Consider the following 20,077-nt stretch of genomic DNA (forward strand, 5'->3'; position numbering starts at 1 on the left):
CACACACACACACCCTTGTCCCTTCAAGTTCCTAGCCTCCTTTTCTTTGTTATGAAAGCACATGTGTAAGCACGTGTGTTTATGTGTGTATATACTTGGAAGGTCAGAAGCTCACGATGCTTCAACTTTAAATTTGTGTGCATTAAATAGGACCAGGGGACGGAGCTCATTTGGTAGTTTGTTTGCCTAGTGTACATTTGATCCTGAGATGATCTCCAGCACCAAATAACCTGGCCTTGGTGGTCAGTACCTGAATGTAATTGCAGTACTTGGGACGAAGAGGGAATTCCTCAAGGTCATCTCACTTAGTTTGAGGCCAGCCTGTGGTAAATGAGACCTTGCCTCAGCACCAAAGCAGGAGTAATGCTATTTTTTTGGTACTGAATTAATTGCAAGTGAATAGTCAGTTCTTTTTTTTAAAAAATTATTTATTTATGTGTATGTGTGTGCATTTTTGAATGTTCCTGGAAGCCAGAAGAAGGCTTTGGATATCTTCCAGCTGTGAATGCAGACAGTTGTCAGCTGCCCAGTGTAGGTGCTAGGTCCTCTGTAAGAGTACTAAGTGCTCTTAACCATCAAGATATCATCTCTTTAGCTTCATATCAGTTCTTTATAAGATTTTGGCTGTGTGTGTGTGTGTGTGAGAGAGAGAGAGAGAGAGAGAATCTCATGGCATGTATGCATAGTATAAGTACTATGCTAAGGTTAAATGTTAGCTCATCTTGAGCTGTATTCCCAGCTTAAGCTATAGTTTCAGCCCTGTAAAGTTTTTTTAGGTTTGTGTTTCTATTGTATATCTATTTTGCATATTGCCCATTAGTAATCGTAAAAATTGAGGATTAAAAACATCCTGTTTTCAAAATATAATGTTTTTTGGAGGGGAGAACATTTATTCAACCCTTAAATAATAATTTTATAATTTTCTTTTATGACTTTTTCATGTAAATAAAGCACAGAAAGAATCTGGTAAGAGGTAAACTGAGAAGGATAGGTCTGTCTATCTCTCCTCTCCTCCTCCCATTTTTCTTTTCCTTTTTAAAGATTCTTCTTCCTCCCTTCACTTCTTTCCTCCTTCCCTCTCTTCCTTCATTTTTTTTTTTTTTGAAGATGTATAGCCATGGCTGGCCTGCAACTCAGATCCACCTGCCTCTGCCTCCTGAGTGCTGGGATTTAAGGCTTGAATCACCCTACTCTTAAAAATCTCTTAATTATAACCACCCATAGCTTTAAAACTCTTAATAGGATCCCAGTTACTTGCCTGTTTTTTTTTTTTTTTTGAGATCAGTTTATCCATTCTACTTACTTCCAAAACCAATCTTAGTAAACTCTTAACAGCTGTTGAGGTCAAAAGGAGGCAGAGGCAGAGGCAGGTAGGTGGATCTGAGTTCCAGGCTAGCCTGGTCTACAGAGTGAGTGCCAGGATGGACTCCAAAGCTACACAGAGAAGCCCTGTCTCTAAAAACAAACAAACAAATAAGCAAACAAAGGAATATAGCTGACAAAATCCCAACCATGGAAAAACAATATCTTAAAACAGTAGCATATGAAACACTAAAAACGACCAAGGCAACCCTATCCCTCTTACCAAATTACTAATCACACAGTAATGACACCTAGCATGAGTGAGTTAGATGAAATTCCAGGCAGATAATTAAAGAGAATGATTTTTTTTTTTAAAAAAAATTATGTTTAAAGAGATGAAAGAGGTAAAACATCCTGATTGGGAACACAAGAAAACAACAGAATAATAGAGAGGGGGACAGTGCAAGATAGGAAAGACAGATTTGTTTTTAAAGAGATAGGAATATTGGCGGTGATAAAAAAGCCATTGTTAAGTCAAAAAAGTTTGTGGGATAGAATAGAAATGAATGAGTCAAGGAGAAGATACTACAGTATCTGAGCTTAAAGACAAAGTGGCTGAACTGAAGCAGTCAGATACAAAGATAAAGCAATGAGGAGGTACCAGTGGGAATTCCAGCATACACACGACATCCTCAAAAGATCAAATCTATGAGTGGCTGTGGAGGTTCAACTATAACTCTATTGGTAGAGACAATTCCGAGAAGCAATCTGGTTTTGGAGACTAGCTGAATTCGTGAGATCCAGGTTCAAACCCTTGCTCAGTAAATATTTGAGAGTGGTTGAGAAAGACTTCTAGTCTCTACATTCGTGTAAATATACCTACACCCCTGTGCCCCTGAGCCCCTGAGCATACATGCACATATGTTAAAAAATAAACATGTTTAACAGCTTGATCAGTTCATAAAAACACTTTTTTTTGACTGATAACTTCTTTGAAATTTTAAATTACATTTTATTCATTTATCTTGCTTATACCACATGTGTACCATGGTGAATGTGAGGAGATCAGAGCTCAACTGGAGGCCTCTGTTCTCGGCTTTAATTATTGTGGGCCCTGGGGATTGGGCTCATTTCATCAGATCAGGCAGCCCACAACTTTACCTTCTGAGCTCTCTTCAGTGTTTTAACATCATATTCTTGAAAAAAAAAAAAGTTTTTGGAGCTATTTTGTCTTACTCTTAAAACAAATATATACCTCCCCCATATGGATTGATTTGGTTGGTTGATTGCCTTTTCATGGGTTTGGTGGGGGTGAGACTTCATGCCCTGTTGATATTCTGACAAGAGTTTGAGAGTCGACTCTTCCCTTAAACTATATGGGTTCTAGAATTTGAACTTAGGGTGACAGGGTTGGCAATAAGTGCGCTTAACCATTGAGCCATCTCACCTGCCTAAGTTAGTTTTTCTTGTGTTTTCATAGAAGCTAGGGGCTTCCTTGGTGTAGATTAAGGAGAGAAGCTTGGCTTTGTTTATTGTGTTCTGCCTAGTGGCACACATTGTCAAATTGTTCATTACTAGTGATGTTCACTTTGATCTGTTTATTAAGGTACTCTTTGTGAGGCTCTTTTATTACAGAACTATAATTAATTTTTAGGTTGGAGGTACTTAAGAATTGCATAGGTAAGCTATTCTCATACATATGTATATATTTGTATCTAGATATATGGTTTGTTGAGTGCTTATAAAATGCAGTATATGTCACTTCATTGAGGTAAAAATCATACTTAACATGTATGGTCTTTTTTGACATTCAGTTGCACATTCATGATACACTTACATGAAATTATGCAATGTGTTTATCTTTCTAAAAGAAAAAATTGGGCGGCTGGAGAGATGACTCAGTGGTTAAGAGTTCTGATTGCTCTTACAGAGGACCTGGATTCAATTCTCAGCACCCATAAGACTGCTCACAACTGTGTGTAACTCCAGTTTCAGAGCATCTGACACCCTCACAAAGACATAACATACGTGTAGGAGAAACACATACACATAAAATAAGAGACATAAAAACATTTTGAAAAGTTCAGCCAAAAATGTTGTATGCCGTATTTTGCTTATTCTTTTGTCTTTTTATTGGACATTTGGGATGATTCTGTCTTGATGTTGGATAAGTGCTGATGCAAACATTGGTATACACATTTTTAAGTATGATTTTCAATTCTTTGAGCATACTGAATACAGATATTATGGATAATAGGGTAATTATATGTTTTAACTTTTTGAAAGATTGCCAAATTGTAGGTTTTAGTAGTTGTACAATTTTATCTTCATAACAGAAAAAGCAAGGGTTCTAATTTCTTCCTATCTTCAATACATACCACTTTTTTTTCTATTAAAAAAGATTATATAGCTATCCTAGTGGGTGTGAATTAGTATCTGATCATGGTGGCTTTGACTTATATTTCTCTAATGACCACCAGAAAGTGCTGCTGAGGGTATTTTTATTTGTGGAATCATTTTGTTTTGCTTTGTTTTGTTTTTGAGACAGTGGCTTCTCTGTGTATCTCTGACCATCCTGGAATTCACTCTGTACACTAGGCTGGCCTCGAATGCACAGAGATTCGTTCTGCCTCCGTGAATGCTAGGATTAAAGGTGTGCACCACCACTCAGCAACTAAGGGTATTTTATGTGTGTATTGAGTATTTGTAGATCTTAGGGGAAAAAGAATGTCTCCCCCTCCCCCACAATTTTCCTTGCTTTTTTGAGGCAAGGTCTCTGTACCCTCTGCTATCCTGGAATTACCTAGCCTCAGATTCCTTCCTGCCTCTGCCTCAAGAACTGGGATTAAAGACATATGCCCCTCTTCGCAGCTTTTTATTGAATTTTAAGAGTTTCTTACATATTCTGGATACTAGACATTATCAGACATGATATGCAATATTTTTGATTAGCAGCATACTCAGGGCTCTGATTATTCATTCAGGTGAGGGGGTGAGGGTTCTTTATGAGTCCATACCCTTGAATAATGTTTTTTACATAGATGTTTTTCATTTATAACCTTTTTCTTCCTATTGTTAATCCTGGTTTTGTTGTCATATTTTAAGAATATTGCTAAAGGTAGGGCCAGGAAGCTTTATCTCCTTGTTTTCTTTAAAGAGTTTGAAAATTTTAGCATTAAAAATTATTTGTGTGTGTGTGTGTATGTAGGTTAGAGGTTATCTTGGAGTGGACCCTGTCTTCCACCATGTGGGTCCTATAGAGCTGAAGTCATCAGGCCTTCTGTGCTATCCCTATTTATTTATTTATTTATTTATTTATTTATTTATTTATTTATTTAAGACTTGGCTTGTTGAGTAGTTTGTACAGTGTCTGTATATTGTATTTGCATTGTTTGTTATGGTGAATGTTTATAATCTCAACATTAGGAAAGCTGAGGCAAGAGAATCAGATGTGGGAGGCCTGCCTGTGCTACAAAAAAAATCAAATAAAACATAAAACAAACATTTTTAATAATAATTAATAAAATTATTTGTCAAAACCATATTATTTACTTTTTACTGAACTAAGCCTCCTTTTTTGCTATGTATTAAAATAATTTTTGTACAGGGGTGTTTATTTACAAGGTAGCCTAACATGACCGATATAAGTATCAAATTTGACGCTCTGGGATGAAGGAACTCTGGGTGATTTGAGGTGTAGAGAAAGGTGATTGGTGATAAAGTAGTGGCTATCTTCAGGAGCAAGTATAGAAAGTAGAGATTGTTCTTTCCACTGTAAAAAAGAGTCAGCAGTCATCAGGCACTTTTGTAGGCCAGAGTGGAAGGTTGGTGGCATTAATATTTTTTAAGCTACCGTCAAGTTGCTAAAAAACTGATTTAGCCATAAAAAGCAAGTGACCAAAAGAAAGCGGAACTAGAGGGATTAATCAGTTTTTTTTTGTTTTTAAGTTTCACGACTCATACAATGTTCTGTCACCTGTAGTTCTTGTGTTCCTTCCTACATGCATCCCTTGTCTGTCTGATCTATTATCCATTTTTGAGACAGGGTTTCTTTCTACCCCTGGCTGTTCTGGAACTTGCTCTGTAGACTAGGCTGGATTTAAACCCACTGCCTTCTGAGTGCTGGAATCAAAGCTGTGCACCACCACTGCCCAGCTATTCTCATTCTTGTTTTGAGTTTTCTAAAAATTGGCAGTTAATTATATTTAGAATTCTTTTTGGGGTGTGGATAAGAATATATCATGAAGCTGGAGAGATGTCTTAGTAACTAAGAGCACTTGCTGCACTTCCAGAGGTCCCAAGTTCTATTCCCAGCAGTAGCCTACAACCATCTTCACAGTTCCAGTCCCAACGTATCCATTTGTCCTTCCTGAGCAGCAGGTACATGTGTGGTGCACAGATGTACATGTAGTACCCTCCCCCTGCCTTATAGATAATACCACGTAATTCACAGCTTAGGTTAGAAATAATTCTGGTTGTTATTAAAAATAAGTTTCATTGAGGTATACTTTAAGAAATTTGCCCTGATTTTTTTTTAAGTATATGGTTTGAATCATACATAGTTTTGTAATTACCATTAATTGCCTTAATTGCTCAATAAATTCTTCTTATAGCCATCTATTCCACACTGCAAACTGGTCTTTTTAATAATAATTTTATTATGTGAAAAGAGAAATTTATAAATTCAAAGATCTTACTGAGCCTTATTTGCTCTCCTAGAAATTGGGAAACCCTTTCCTGTAAAATAGAGACCATGTTCTAATGAACTGAATGTAAATGGACTTTGTAGATATAAAGAGCTGAAGAAGAGGAGACAGGGAAACAGTAGTAGATAACCAATTGGTTAATATGAAGTTACTTCAGCTTAAGTTTGGGGCAAGGATGAAAGTGGAGCAACAACATTAATAAGGTGTTCTAAAACTGGTCTGTTTAGAAAAGTTAGCTATTGCCTCTCTTCCTTGCTTTTTCTTTTTTTAATATGGACAATAAGTAACTTTGAGATTGTTGATATGGAATTTTAGTATGGGAAACTTCATTTTTATTTTATTTTGGTCTATTGGGGTCAACTTCAGGAACTTAGTTCAAAACATTAGTCTCCTATAATTATTTAATAATTGCAAATGGAATCTTACAGTTTGATCACTGTAATTGAGGGTTTTTTTTCCCTCTCTTTTGAGACAATCTTTCTGTGTAGCCACAGCTGTTCTGGAACTTGGTATGTCCATCAAGCTGAGAGGCATGTACCACCATACCCGCCCAGCCAATTTTAATTTAAAGGAGATTCAATATAAGGTTATAATTTTGGCCCGAAACTGCAAGTCTAATTTTTTCCATTTTTATGACAGGGACTTGCCATGAGGTGTTGAAGCCTTGTTTTACTGAGTTGGAGAGACTGGACCTAAATGGCGCAGCATGACTTTGCTCCAGCCTGGCTTAATTTTCCTACTCCGCCATCATCAACAAAGGTACTTTCCCCCTGCATCTCTGCCTTTCTTTCTGCCTTAATTTTTCATGTTGTACACATATTTAACCAAACATGTGAAGACTTGGACTGTGGTTGGGTATGGCTCCCTGGTAGAGTGCTTCTCTAACCTGCCAAGGCCCTGGGTTTAAGCCATAGTATAAGGAAAAAAGTGAAGACAGTTTTTGTTGTCTTTGTTCAAGGGGATTTTTGTAGTGTTGATTCAGATCAGTCAAATACTTGGAACTTATCTTTGCTTTTTGCAATAATTTTTATTACTTTACTAATAATTAGTAATGATACCATAGCATACATGAGGTATTTAAAGTTTGCAGAATACTTTGCCAAATATTTAATTTGATCATAATTTCATGAATGTTGTGTTTTAGATTTATTCCTACTCTTGTTCCATGAATTTCAATTACTGACTTCTTGTTTTTGACAGAGGGAAAGTGAAATGATTGTATTCCAGAGTAAAGGACATGGGCATTGGTTACTCTGTAAAACTGGTTTGCCTCATTTGATATCACAACTCTCTGCTGGGCTCCATTAATTGCTGGTTAGTTGCTGTGCTGTTTTCAACAATGCCCTGTGGCATAAATTGCTTCTTGTTCTGACTCAATTTAATTAGATAACTGGTGGTTTTTGAGGCCAGTCTTTGAGGTTTATTCTGACCTCCAGAAAGAAGTCTCTTAGTTGTTTTCCTAGTTCTCTCTGTGCTAGCTGCCTTATTGGTTTAGCTTATTGCTATTTGTTGAGAGTAGCTGTCACCCTACTGTGTTGTGCCCCCTACATCCCACTAAAAATCTCCATTGTTTGAGGGTCCTTTAATCATAAACTTTCTCATGTTGTGTTTTGAAGAGTTCTTTGAGCACTGCTTCTTACTATTTTATATATATATAAATTTTTTATTAGGTAGCTGGATCAAGTGAAATTAGGGCCTCAATATTCTTGGTCTGGAAAACCTGAAATAGATGTTCAGTTGTGAATGGAGGTTATGCAAAGAGAAAGAACCCTGGTTTCCGGACTGCTGGTTGGAATATAACCTCTTCAGTTGCAGTTGGACAGAATGCTTGTACAGAGGGAGTGGAGAGTAGGTGGTGGTGGCTCAAGTGCTGCAGATTGTCATAACACAATTAGTGGAGAGAATGGTTAAAAACCTTCAGAAAAACAAACACGCAGTCTCTAAAATTTGTCCTAAAGGCACATAGCAAATGAAGAGAGAGGCATTGACTCAACTTAATTCATAATAAAAACGCCTGTATCCTTCTGATTAATGGCTTTACTTTTCTGTTTTTCCAGTCACTTGGAAGACTTTTTAACTAATCAAGATTTTGAGTTGGAACTAACATTTCAGGAATATAATTTACATAACTCAGTAACATTCACTTATTTAATAAAATGTGATTCTTGGTTATTTGCTTGCCTGTTAATCTGAATGTTTATCATGATTAGGTTGCCATCTAGTACTTTTATGTGTACAGGTAGTTTTTATAAAAGTTTATTAAAAGTAGCTCTCATGAGAATAATTTTAGTTTGGAAATTTCTTCCCTTAAAATGCATTGAGCTATTTCCCTAGGCAATAGAATTTGATTTGAAGATGAATCTTAGTGATCATATCTTGCACAGGTTTTTGGGAAGGTTAACTGCTTGCTTATTTTTTACGTAGTAATTAATGTGAAAGCAGACATAGAATAAATCTAGACTTTATTCTATGTTCTTGGCATACAATTAATTTTGGAATGAGAGAAAATAATTAAAAATTATATTTTGTAGACTATAAGACTAATAAAATCTTGAAATTGATAATTTTTGAAAATTTCATATTTTTCCTTTTTTTTCCCTTTTGAGACAGGTTTCTTTGTGTAATTTTGGCTTCTCTAGAGATAGCTTAGTAGACTGAATTGGCCTCAAACTCAAGAGAAATCCATCCTGCTGCCTCTGCCTCTTGAGTGCTGGAATGGTCTGGGCCACCACCAGTTACACCAACTTCCTCTGTTCAGCTCCTTGGAACGCCCTCTTTCTCCTTGGAAAGCTCTCTCTCTCTGTCTCTCTCTTTCTCTCATACACAGACACACACACACACACACACACACACACAAATTTATGTTCATTGGTGTTTTGCCTGCATGTATATCTGGTATGAGGGTATCAGAAACCCTGTAACTGGAGTTAGAGGTGTGAACTGTGGGTGCTGGAAATTAAACCCAGGTCCTCTAGAAGAGCAGGCAGTGCTCTTAACTGTCAAACAGTCTCTCTAGCCTCCACATTTCTTAAGTCAAGTTCTCGTGTATTTTTTTTTCTTTTTAACCTTTCTTCCCAAGTCCTGGGCTTATGGGTGTGTTCTATCATATCCAACTTAGATTGCTTTTTTTTTAACTCTTTTCCTGCTTATTTCTTTCCTTCTTATTTCTCTCTTATTAAAATTTGTGCCAGCTTTTCTCAAATCCCTAGTTGTGCTAACCTGTTCCGTTTATAGGCAGCCTCCCATATCCCCCAAGGCCAACTTTGCAGTCTATATGCATATGGGTTTCTTGCTTACCCTTCTATTTCCTTTTGCCATTTTGTGTTTAGTAATATACGACTTGTTTTATTCCTAAAAGACTAACATAAGCAAAAGCTATTTGGAAAGTGAAATTCCCATAACAAAAGTTTGTAAGCTCATCATTATTTAAACATTAATAGCCCAGGATAAGGGCTAAGGACTGTTATAGTACAGTAAACTCTTAGCGCTCTTCTAGAATGGGGAGTATTGTATGTATATAGTATATAGTTTGTCATGTTGATAGATTTTGATTCTGTTGGAGTTAAGTATAGGTTGCTCTTCACCCCAGACTTTAGGCCTAGCAAACACTAAGCTGTTTTTTGGCTTTTTTTTTTTAAATTTTTTTTTTTTTTAAAGATGGAAAGGGTCATTTATAGCCCAGAGTGACCTTCAAATCTCTGTGGTGGAGTATGACCTTTGAACTTTTGAACCTTCTTCCAACTACAAGTTCTGGGACATCAGGTGTGTGGTGTTGCACCGTGCTCTTCATTTTGGGACAGAACCTCACCAAGTTGCCCAGGCTAGATTCCCTGAATTTGTGTGATCCTCCTGTTTCAGTTCTCTAGTAGCTGATCTTACAGGCTCTTGACACCTAAGCCCAGCTCCAAACATGTTACTTCTTGAGTGGTCATCAATCTGAGTGGTTATTAATCTGAATTCTTAAGATTTGAGTTTTTGTTTTGTTTTTTGTCTTACGGTAATGCAGTGGTTCTCAACCTTCCTTATACAGTTCCTTGTGTTGTGGTGACCCCCAACCATGATTATTTTTCCATTACTATCTCATAACTGTAATTGTGCTACTGTTAAGAATTGTAATGTAAATATTTTTTGAGAACCAGTGCCCTAAAGAGACAACTTCAAGCTCGTGCTTTTTGGGATGTGAGATATATACATACATACATACAATACAATATAGTAATTTATTATAATAATAATTATTATTTTTGGAGACAGGGTCTTTATGTAGCCCTGTCTGTTTTAGAACTCATTGTGTAAACCAAGCTGACTTTGGACCTTGAACTCACAGAGATCTGCCTGCCTCTACCTGTGCCACTACTCCTGGCTCTAGTGATTTCTCTCTCTTTTCTTAACTTTTTTTTTAAAAAATATAACCTTGCAGCTTAGTTTTTTATCCTAAAAATCACCAGTCTTCTGTTTGTAATTAACTGCTTGTTCTCTACTGAGACTTTGTATCATGCATGTCTCTGCCTTGAATCTTGTCTTAAATAAATGGAACAAACATTTGTTTAGTATAAAGCCTTCTTGTGTTCAGTATAATGATAGTCAGTTTTTGTTTGGAATGATGTACAGATAGATGAATTCACGTGATAATGTTATAACTGCAGTTATACCTTTCTGAGACATGTAGAATTTTAGCCCCATCATGTGGTCAAAATAGAAACTACATGCATTTTACTCCGCCTGTACCTTAGGGCAGTTTACATAGTGTTTTTGCATATGTATAGATCTAAATAAATTTTAATTTGCCTTTGTGTACTAGTACAGGACTTCTGTAGTTCCTTTGTTCTCTTTTTTTTTTCTTTTGGGTTTTCAAGATGGGGGTTTCTTCGTGTAGCTTTGGAGCCTGTCCTGGAACCTGCCCAGCTTCTCTTCTTGTTTTAACCCATTGCTTTAATTTTTTTTTAATTAATCCAATAAAATTTTTAAAACAATTTTTGTTTATGAGTATTTAGATTTCATTTAAGTTCCTGTACCTTGTGCATGCATGATATCCAGAGGTTAGTAGAGGGGTGTCTATCCCCTAGAACTGGAGTTAGTGATGATTGTGAGCTACTATGTGGCTCTTCTGGAAGAGCAGCAGGTACTCTTAACTATCAAGCGCTGTCTCCTCCAACACCCCCCGCCCCTGTTTGTGTGTGTGTGTTTCTTTTCTCAGCATTGTGCACCTGGAGGTCAGGACAATTTGTGGATTTGTGTTTTCTCTCTCTATAAGATTTATTTATTTATTATGTATGTAGTGTCTGTAGTGTTCTGCCTGCATGTATGCCTGCAGGCTAGAAGAGGGCACCAGATCTCATTGTGTGCCACCATGTGTTTACTGGGGATTGAACTCAGGACCTCTAGAAGAGTAGCCATCTTTTCAGCCTGGATTTGTTTTCTCTTACCATGTAGATTCCAAGGACTCACTCAGATTTTCAGTATTGACAAGCAAGCATCTTCACCCATTTGACTGAGCTGGATGTGGTTTGCAGTAAAAGTAGCATTTTGGATAAGGTGTAGTGGTACATGCTTTTAATTTCAGCACTTAAGAAGTAGAGGCAGGTGTGAATCTATGAGTTTGAGGACAGTGTGGTCTACATACCCCAAGTTGTGCTCCAGTTCAGTTTGGGGATTAGTGAGACTTTCTCAAACCTTAAAAACAAAAGCCCGAAGCATTTTGGGCTGGACAGTTAAGATGGCTCTAGGTAAGACTTGCCATGGAAATATGAGGATACGAGTTTCATTCCTGAACTCATATTAAAAAAAAGGAAAAGGTTGATCTGTGCTTTAATCTCAGTTCTGGGGCTAGTGAACATGTGCCTGGATCCCTAGGATACAGTGAGTTAGCCCAGCATAATTGGTAAAAGGCCAGTCCTGTCTCAGTTTTTTAATGTAGAAGAGACAAGTAATTCTTTAATGTAGAAGACATAAATATGGAGGCCCTAGTATGTTCCCGGCTGCCTGGCAGCTCAGACCTGAAATAACCACACAGAAACCATTAATTAAATCACTGATTGGCCCATTAGCTCCATCTTTTTATTGGCTAGCTCTTACATATTAATTTAACCCATTTCTAGTAATCTGTGTATCGCCATGTGGCTGTGGTTTACTGGGTAAAGTTCCCGGTGGCTGGCTTCGGCGGGGCTACATGGCTTCTTTCTTTCTCTCAGCATTCAGTTTAGTTTTCCCTGCCTACCTCTATTTCCTGTGCATGCCCAAGACAGTTTCTTTATTAACCAATGGTATTCACAGCATACAGAGGGGAATCCCACATCATAATCCCTCTGAACAGGCTACTATAGCTTTCATTGTGTTAGAAAAAAAGAATATCTCAGCTGGTGGTGGTGTGCGCTTTTAATCCCAGCACTTCGGAGGCAGGTAGGCAGATCTCTGAGTTCAATGCCAGTCTGGACTACAGAATGAGTTCTACATCAGTCAGGGTTAAACAGGGAAACCTTGTCTTGAAAAAAACAACAAAAAATGCTGCTAAGAGTGCAGTGTTAAAAGGGTGGATAAGCTAACTAGAGGTGTAATTTGGTGATTGACCTTTTCCCTAGTGTGCAAGAACGGGCGGCAGAAAGGCATTTGGTTGTAGAAAATTAAAACAAAATAATAAAAATACTATGATGAAATTCTACTGGAGGTGACTACCACATATTTGTATTTTAGTATTCTTTTGTGGCTATTGAGTATTATTATCACTTTGAAATATTTTTTGTGTTAATTAAATACAAGATCTCGGGACTGGAGAGATGGCTCAGAGGTTAAGAGCACTGGCTGCTCTTCCAGAGGTTCTGAGTTCAATTCCCAGCAGCCACATGGTGACTCACAACCATCTGTACTGAGATCTGGTGCCCTCCTCTGGCGTGCGGGCATACATCGAGACAGAATGTTGTATACATAATAAATAAATCTTAAAAAAAGTATACAAGATCTCTCTGTATCTCTTAGACTGGCTTCAAATTTCCTTTGTTAGCCCAGCTTGGTTTGTATCCTAGGCTGGTTTTAATCTCCCAGTATGGTCTGTTACACTGCGTCAACCTGGTCATTTATTCTTTCATGGCAACAATTAAAAAGCAGTGGTTATAGTAAGACTATTTTAAAACAGTATAAGCTTGCATTGAAAATACATCCTAATTGCACCTTTTGTATGATAAGCTGATACCAAAATTCAGTCACACTGTTTGATAGAGTTCATTGAACTATCTTTGTGGGACATATGTATTCTGTAGACCCCCCCCCCTCGTGTGTTTATATAAACTCTTTTATTGAGGTATTCTAGTTTTCAGAGAAAATAGAAGAAAAAAAACGATTTGTTTTGTTTTTGAAGACAGGATGACCTCAAACTCTTTGTAGCTGAGGAGATGACCTTTATTTTCTCTGACCTTCTTCCTCCGTCTCCTGTGTCTTGGGACTATAAGCATGCTTTTCTGTACCCATTTTGGGCATGCTAGGGATCAAATATGTTGATAGGCAAGTACTCTACCACCTGAGTTATACCCCCAGTTCCTAGTTCTAGGAATTAAAAGAATTTCCTCCCACATTTCTTTAATGAGCCATTGGTCCTTGGAGTAGTCTCCAAGAATTTGTTTTTTTTTTTAATTTATTTATTATGTATATATAGTGTTCTGGGTACCAGATCTCATTGTAGATGGGTGTGAGCCATCATGTGGTTGCTGGGAATTGAACTCAGGACCTGAGAAACATCAGTCAGTTCTCTTAACCTCTGAGCCATCTCTCCAGCCCGAATTTGTGTTTTTTAAATTAGTTTTGATTTCTAATTTTAGTCTATTGTGGTCAGCTAGAATATATAGTTAGTTATTTTGATCTTTTTCTTGTATTTAAGACTTTTTGTGCCCTACAATATGCTATGTCTTGGGCTGCTGAAAAGATTGCATTTTTTAGTGTTTAGGTATTCTGTAGAATTCCTTTTATAAATAGGGAAACAGGTTGGGAAAAGAAATAATTTTTCCTAAAGTATTAGAGTTGCATAAGTTCTTGTAAATACTTCATTTTAAGATATCCTTTTTTTTTTTTTAATCAATGTGGTGATGCCTTTAATCCCAGCACTCAGGAAGCTGATACAGGTGGATCTGTGAGTTCCAGGACAGCCAGGACTACACCGAGAAGCTCTGTCTCCAAAACAAAACAAAATAAAGGATTTGACCTTTTGATGGGGTGGTTCTGGAGTCTGAAATCATATGCATGCTAAGAAAGTACTCTTCAGTAATTGAGACACAGTCTTGTTTTTATGTTCTGAAAAATATTATACAAAAGGTGTAATAGGAAGGCTGTTAGTTCATTCCTGGCTGCTCAGCTTTGAAATAATCACACAGAAACAATATTATTTGCAATACTGTTTGACCAGTGCCTTAAGTGTATTTCTGGCTAACTTGTATCTTAAATTAGCCCACCTCTATTAATCTGTGTATCACCATGAGATTGTGGCTTACTGGATAAAGTTCCGGTGTCTGTCTCCAGTGGGGATATATGGCTTCTCGCTGACTCTGCCTTCTTTGTCCCAGCATTCAGTTTAGTTTTCCCCTCATAGCTAGGTTCTGCCTTGCTATAGGCCAAAGCAGTTCTTTATTCATTAACCAATAAAAGCAACACAAAGACAGAAGGACCTCCTACTCCAAAAAGGTTTTAATGAAATTTGTAAGCTTACAATCACCTATATGGTCATGTCCTAAACATTTTGCCTCATTTTGGAAATAGAACGTTACCTATACAGCCACCATGTCCTTACTATTTACTTCTTCACAGTTCATTTTCCTTTTTGTGTTTTAGACATTGGGTTTATGTATCTGTAACCTATTTGTTTATAGGCTTTTTTTTTCTGAGTTACTTTTCTTAGTATGGGTTGGAGAAAAGTACAGAGACATATGATCTTGTGTGTTATCTTTAGTGTTTTTAAAGTTAAATTACTTTTTCATTCTTGTATGTATTTCCCTTAGTACAATTTTAAATAGTTTGTTTTTAAATTATGGCTTTAGTAATAATATATCTCATGTTAGTCTTCTGAGTATGTATTAATCCATACTTTGTTTTGGGTATTACTTTTCTCATTTATTGTGACTGGTATTGAATCCTGGGCCTATCAGAAGCGAATAAGCAGGTGTTATCAGTTCATCTTGAATTTTTTGATATGTATAATCATTCTTGAATACCAACTTTGTCTCTCTTCAGTCTTATGTTTCTTACTTAGATATTGTACTGGCAACTTTTCAGGAGGCTTAGAAAGGTTTTTCTATCTTTCTTGCAAGTAGATAAACATGCCTTCTTTGGGATGTTAGTAGAAGACATAAAGACCCTTCAAGACAAGTATATGACTGACTGATGACTTAGCAAACAGTAAAAACGAGTGTAAGAGGCACTGGTTCATCATGCTTCCTAAGGCTTTTGGAGATTAACAGCTAGAGGGGCTTAGGTAGATGTTTCCTTTGCACTGAGTTTAGGGAATCAGCTACATTTTTAATAAACCTGTTCTTGCCAGGCAATGGTGTGCACACGTTTAGTTCTAGCACTTGGGTACAGAGGCAGTTAGAACTCTTTGAGTTTGAGGACAGCCTGCTCTACAAAACGAGTTCCAGGACAGCCAGGGCTACACAGAGAAATCCTGTGCTGGAAAACCAAAACTAACAAAATCCCTAAAATAAAACAAAAAACCCCACCATTCTTTGTTTCAGAAGAGGTTGCTACTCCTAGTTAATGTTGATTCTCCAAATGACTCCTGTGAGAAATGGTCCATGCAAAAAGCAGTAGTGGCATTGCAATTCTGGCGCATAAAATTTTTTGTATAGGGATGCACGGGGTGGGCACATCTTTCTCAATCACTACTCTTCGGCTCTTACATAATCTTGGCTGGACTTGAATTTTAGAATGATGTTCCACTTTTGTCAAATGCTGATTGATTGATAAATGTTGAAACCAAATTCATTTGTCTTGTACGGCATATAATTAAGGCTGCTGTCAATATTCCTAGGAGCAGCAGCAGGAGGTCAGAATTCACCCAATTCAGAAAAGTGTTGGATTGTGGAGATGTAATAGGTGATATACTCTTTCTTCTTCTGGACAGACAAGATAGGCTTAGAGTCATATATTACCAATTCAGGGATACTTAAAGTAACCAAATATTCTGTGTTGTTTTGCACATTATATGCCTAGTACTAAGATTGAAAAGAGCCTTTGGGAAGGAAAGGGAAGTTGGAGGGAGGAGGATTGATTCCATGGAAAGCCTAGTGGTGGCGGAGCATACATTCAGTCTCAGCACTCAGGAGGCAGAAGCAGGTGTATCTCTCTGTGAGTTCGAGGCCAGCCTTGATCTAGTTCTAGGACAGGCTCCAAAGTAACACAGAAAAACCCTGTCTCAAAAAACCAAACCAAACAAACCAAACCAGACCAAAAGAAACAAACACAAAAATTAAAGATTGATTCCATGATTCCCATACGCAGCTATCTTATTTAATGGACATCTCTCACTTTGGTTTTGAGGACTTTCTTTGGGTGAGGGGTTGTTAATGGTAATAGGGTAGGTGTCCAATAGGTTTTTGTTCCATTCTTTGTGAAACTCTGTTTTTTATTCTTTAAGAAAGTTACAGCATAAACATAAGTCAGAAAGACTTGGTTATAAAATGATTAAAACTTTGTGCTTTGCGTGTGCTTTTCAGGGAATGTGCACTCGTTGGTCCCATGGTAGATTGTCCCTCACAGTAGCTGTGACTTATAAGCACATAGCTAAATGTAACTGGTGATGGTGAATATATTATTTTTTAAAGTGGTTGTCCTTAATAGATAGATCAGTACCTTTTCATCCTAGCATGCCAGGTACTTTTGTTTTGTTTACAATCACAAATAGATAAACTTCTCCTTTCCCTGAGATACATCCCTCCTTTCCACCTTATCCCCAGTCAGGAATTATTTGACAGTGACAAGGCAGTGAATGTAAGGACACGCACGGTAGACCTCAAGTTTGATCTCAACATTTCAAAGGCAGAGGCAGAGGCAGAGGCAGGTAAACCTCTTTGAAACCAGCCTGGTTGAGTTTCTGGACAGCCAGAGCTACAGATTTTCTCAACAGAAACAAGCAAACTAAAATGTTGAATGTAGCTGAGTCTGGTGGTTTACACCTATAATTAGAAGGATCAGGCAAGAAGATTTCCAGGAGATTCAGGACAGCTTAGGCTATAGCATGACCCTGGCTTTAGAAGAGCCAAGTCTCAAATAAAAAAGCTGTTGAGCGAAAATCTTAAAAAGATATTTATTCCCACTCTGGACCTAAGTGATACATTATATCACCCTTCCAGGCTCAGGGAATATCTTGCAGGAGAGAGGACTGAAAACATATGAGAATTAGAGAAAGAAGGGGAGCTTGTCTGAATGTTGCCTTCCAGGTATGGCGTGGCTGCTGTACTCTTGAATTTATAACATTTGTGAAACACAGATTTTGCCTTACCTCAATGGTGTTAGGATACCTTGAAACTGGTGGTTGGCTGGGAGTTGGACCATGGTCCTCTATTAAAGCATCTAGTGCTCTACTTGTTACTTGGAAATGTCTTCACTCTTTGGGTGTTAGTAAGTGCTGGGTAAGCCATTTAGCAAAGATAATCCTTCGTTCTTGCCTTTTTACTTTAAAATTTTTTTCCCTGTTGGAAGTCTTAAAAATCTGTGTGTTCTTGTCAGTCTATATGTGTATGTGTGCACATGAGTGCAGGTACTGACAGACACCAGAAGCATTGGATCCCTTGGAGCTTACACAAGTAGACACTTAGAGTGAGGAATCAAACTCATTCATGTCTTTCGGAAAAGCAGTTTATGCTCTTAACCACTGAGCCAGCTTTCAACTTAATTTTTTAAAGTTAGCATACAAAGTGTCATTACTTTTAATTATCTTTCTGATTGTAGGCTTTGATCACTCAGAAACATGAATGTGATGGTACAGATATGGTTTAGACATGTCTAAATTTAAAAGTACTCAGTGGATAGATAAAAACACTTGCTGTGCTTGAGTTCGATCTCAGGAACCATCATGAAAGTGTGAGGAGAGAATCTTCCCTTAGGAGGTTGTGTGTCCGCCCCCCCCCAATAATGAATAAAAATGAAAAAAAAAGTAAAACCAAACTCAGAAACATCAATATTTTATCAGTAGAGAATGCAGATCAGGAGCGAGAGCGGAAGTGGTAAAATAATCTGAATTATTCATGTTGTTAGATGTGAGGTATAAATGAATGCATATAGAATTGCCCAACAAAAGAAGACGACATTTGACAGTTGTTTCACTCCTTTTTATGTATAGCAGAAAACCACATGTCCAGAAACAAGCACAAGGAAGACCTTTTTATTCCTGTTTGAATGATTGAGATAGGGTCTTCTAATCCCTGGTTGACTTTGAACTCTTGGTCATCCTGCTTTCACCTCTCAAGTGTTGGTACTCACTTTAAGACAAAGTACTTTCTTTTTGGTTTTTCGAGACAGGGTTTCAGTAAAGCCTGGCTGTCCTGTAATTCGTTCTGTAGACCACCAGGCTGGCCTTGAACTTAGAGAGATCCCACCTGCCTCTTGCCTTGAAGGCCTACACCACCACCACCCAGCAAGACAAGCATTTTTAAAAGGAGGGGACTTTTGGCAATTTTGAATGTCATAGAAAGGACAATAGATTAAGGACTAATAGAGGGACACAGTTTAGTATACAAGATCAATTTCGCTTTGACAAAGCCATTGTGAATTGATTATGGAGTAAGGACCAATATTAAATTGGCATTTGTAATCTGTTAAAAAGGGTAAAAGGCAGAGGCAGGCAAATTTCTTCAGTTTGAGGTCAGCCTGATCTACAGAGTGAGTTCTAAGTCAGCTAGGGATTGCTACTCAAAGAAAACCTGTCTGAGAGGGGAAGGAGGAGGGAGGAGGTGGTGGAGAGAGAAAGAAAATGAGGGGAATGGGAGCAATAAAAGGAGGGGTGGGGAACAGAAGCAACAGCAAGTCATAGAGTCTGGACGATGAAAATCATACTAAAGTGGATGACATTGGAGTTTGCTACTATGTTGGGCATAAAGGTTCCAGAGATTGGAGGGCTCCATTGATTACTGTCTCCCCCACCCCCCAAGACATGAGTTATTTTCATGATTATAGCTTTATAATAGACAAAATCCATTAATTGCTTAATTGTGTATTTAAGATTGAGAAACAGCAAGGTTGAATTAGTATATTAATGTATATTAATGCCTCTGATTTGGTTTATTTTCTGCCTAAAGTGCAGTTACTCTAACAAAGCTTCCCTTTTGTTCAGATATGTGTGAATAATAACTGATGATAACAATTTGCTTTTAGAATCTTAGTGAATATTGAAGTCACAAAAAGTCATGATAATGTTGGAATTTAGAAATTCCAAATGCAGAAAAAGAATTTCTCTGAAAGTAGGTAGAGGGTAATGTTATTTTAAATTCTTTCATATTTTTAGTTCTGTAATATTTCCATATGAGTCCATGTATTCTTCAAATTTGGAATGATATGAATATATATTTGTATTTTTTATGCACTAATAATTAGAAATTGACCATGTTACTTTTCCTAACTAGTTTGCTATGCTAAAGCATTGTTAAATTGCATGGAACCTGTTACCAACTAATTTTGTCATGTTTGCAAGTAACTTTAGTCTGTAAAAATGTTGCTGTGAAGTAACAGAATGGATAGAATTGTATACCTGGTTCCAGATTACCACTTTTACTTTATGATAAAGCATGAGCAGATTTTAGACCTTGTCTGTAACCTGTAAAATACTGGTTCTTTTGTCACTTACACCTTTGAGTATTTAACCCAGTTCTTTAATGGAAGTAGGAGTTCAGAAGTAAGAACACTAAAAGATGAGAGAGAGAGAGAGAGAGAGAGAGAGAGAGAGAGAGAGAGAGAGAGAGAGAGAGAGAGAGAGGGGGAGGGATTGATTGATTGATTGTCAGAATTTTCTGGTTCTCTTCTTATTACCTGATGTCAAGAAAATTTGGTTGGTCATGCAGTTAATACCTCCTCTCTGTAAACTGTGTTTACTTATAGGT

The 20,077-nt window shown here is 37.3% G+C and overlaps 1 protein-coding gene across 7 annotated transcripts in view; it reads left to right on the forward strand.

Annotated features, from left to right (window-relative positions):
* The window catches only part of Gpbp1 (GC-rich promoter binding protein 1), a 68,703-nt gene that overhangs the window by 20,295 nt on the left and 28,331 nt on the right, over positions 1 to 20,077 (forward strand). For 4 of the 7 annotated variants that reach the window (XM_075976071.1, XM_075976070.1, XM_075976072.1 and 1 more), the window contains exon 3: positions 6,648 to 6,767. The exons of the other annotated variants lie outside the window; for them this stretch is intronic. In XM_075976071.1, coding sequence (XP_075832186.1) covers positions 6,705 to 6,767 — 63 coding nt within the window. In that variant the 5' untranslated portion in view covers positions 6,648 to 6,704. The remainder of the gene's footprint in view (positions 1 to 6,647; positions 6,768 to 20,077) is intronic. 7 annotated transcript variants of the gene reach the window in all.

The sequence above is a fragment of the Microtus pennsylvanicus genome, chromosome 6 (genome assembly GCF_037038515.1).
Source record: "Microtus pennsylvanicus isolate mMicPen1 chromosome 6, mMicPen1.hap1, whole genome shotgun sequence".
Taxonomy (NCBI): domain Eukaryota; kingdom Metazoa; phylum Chordata; class Mammalia; order Rodentia; family Cricetidae; genus Microtus; species Microtus pennsylvanicus.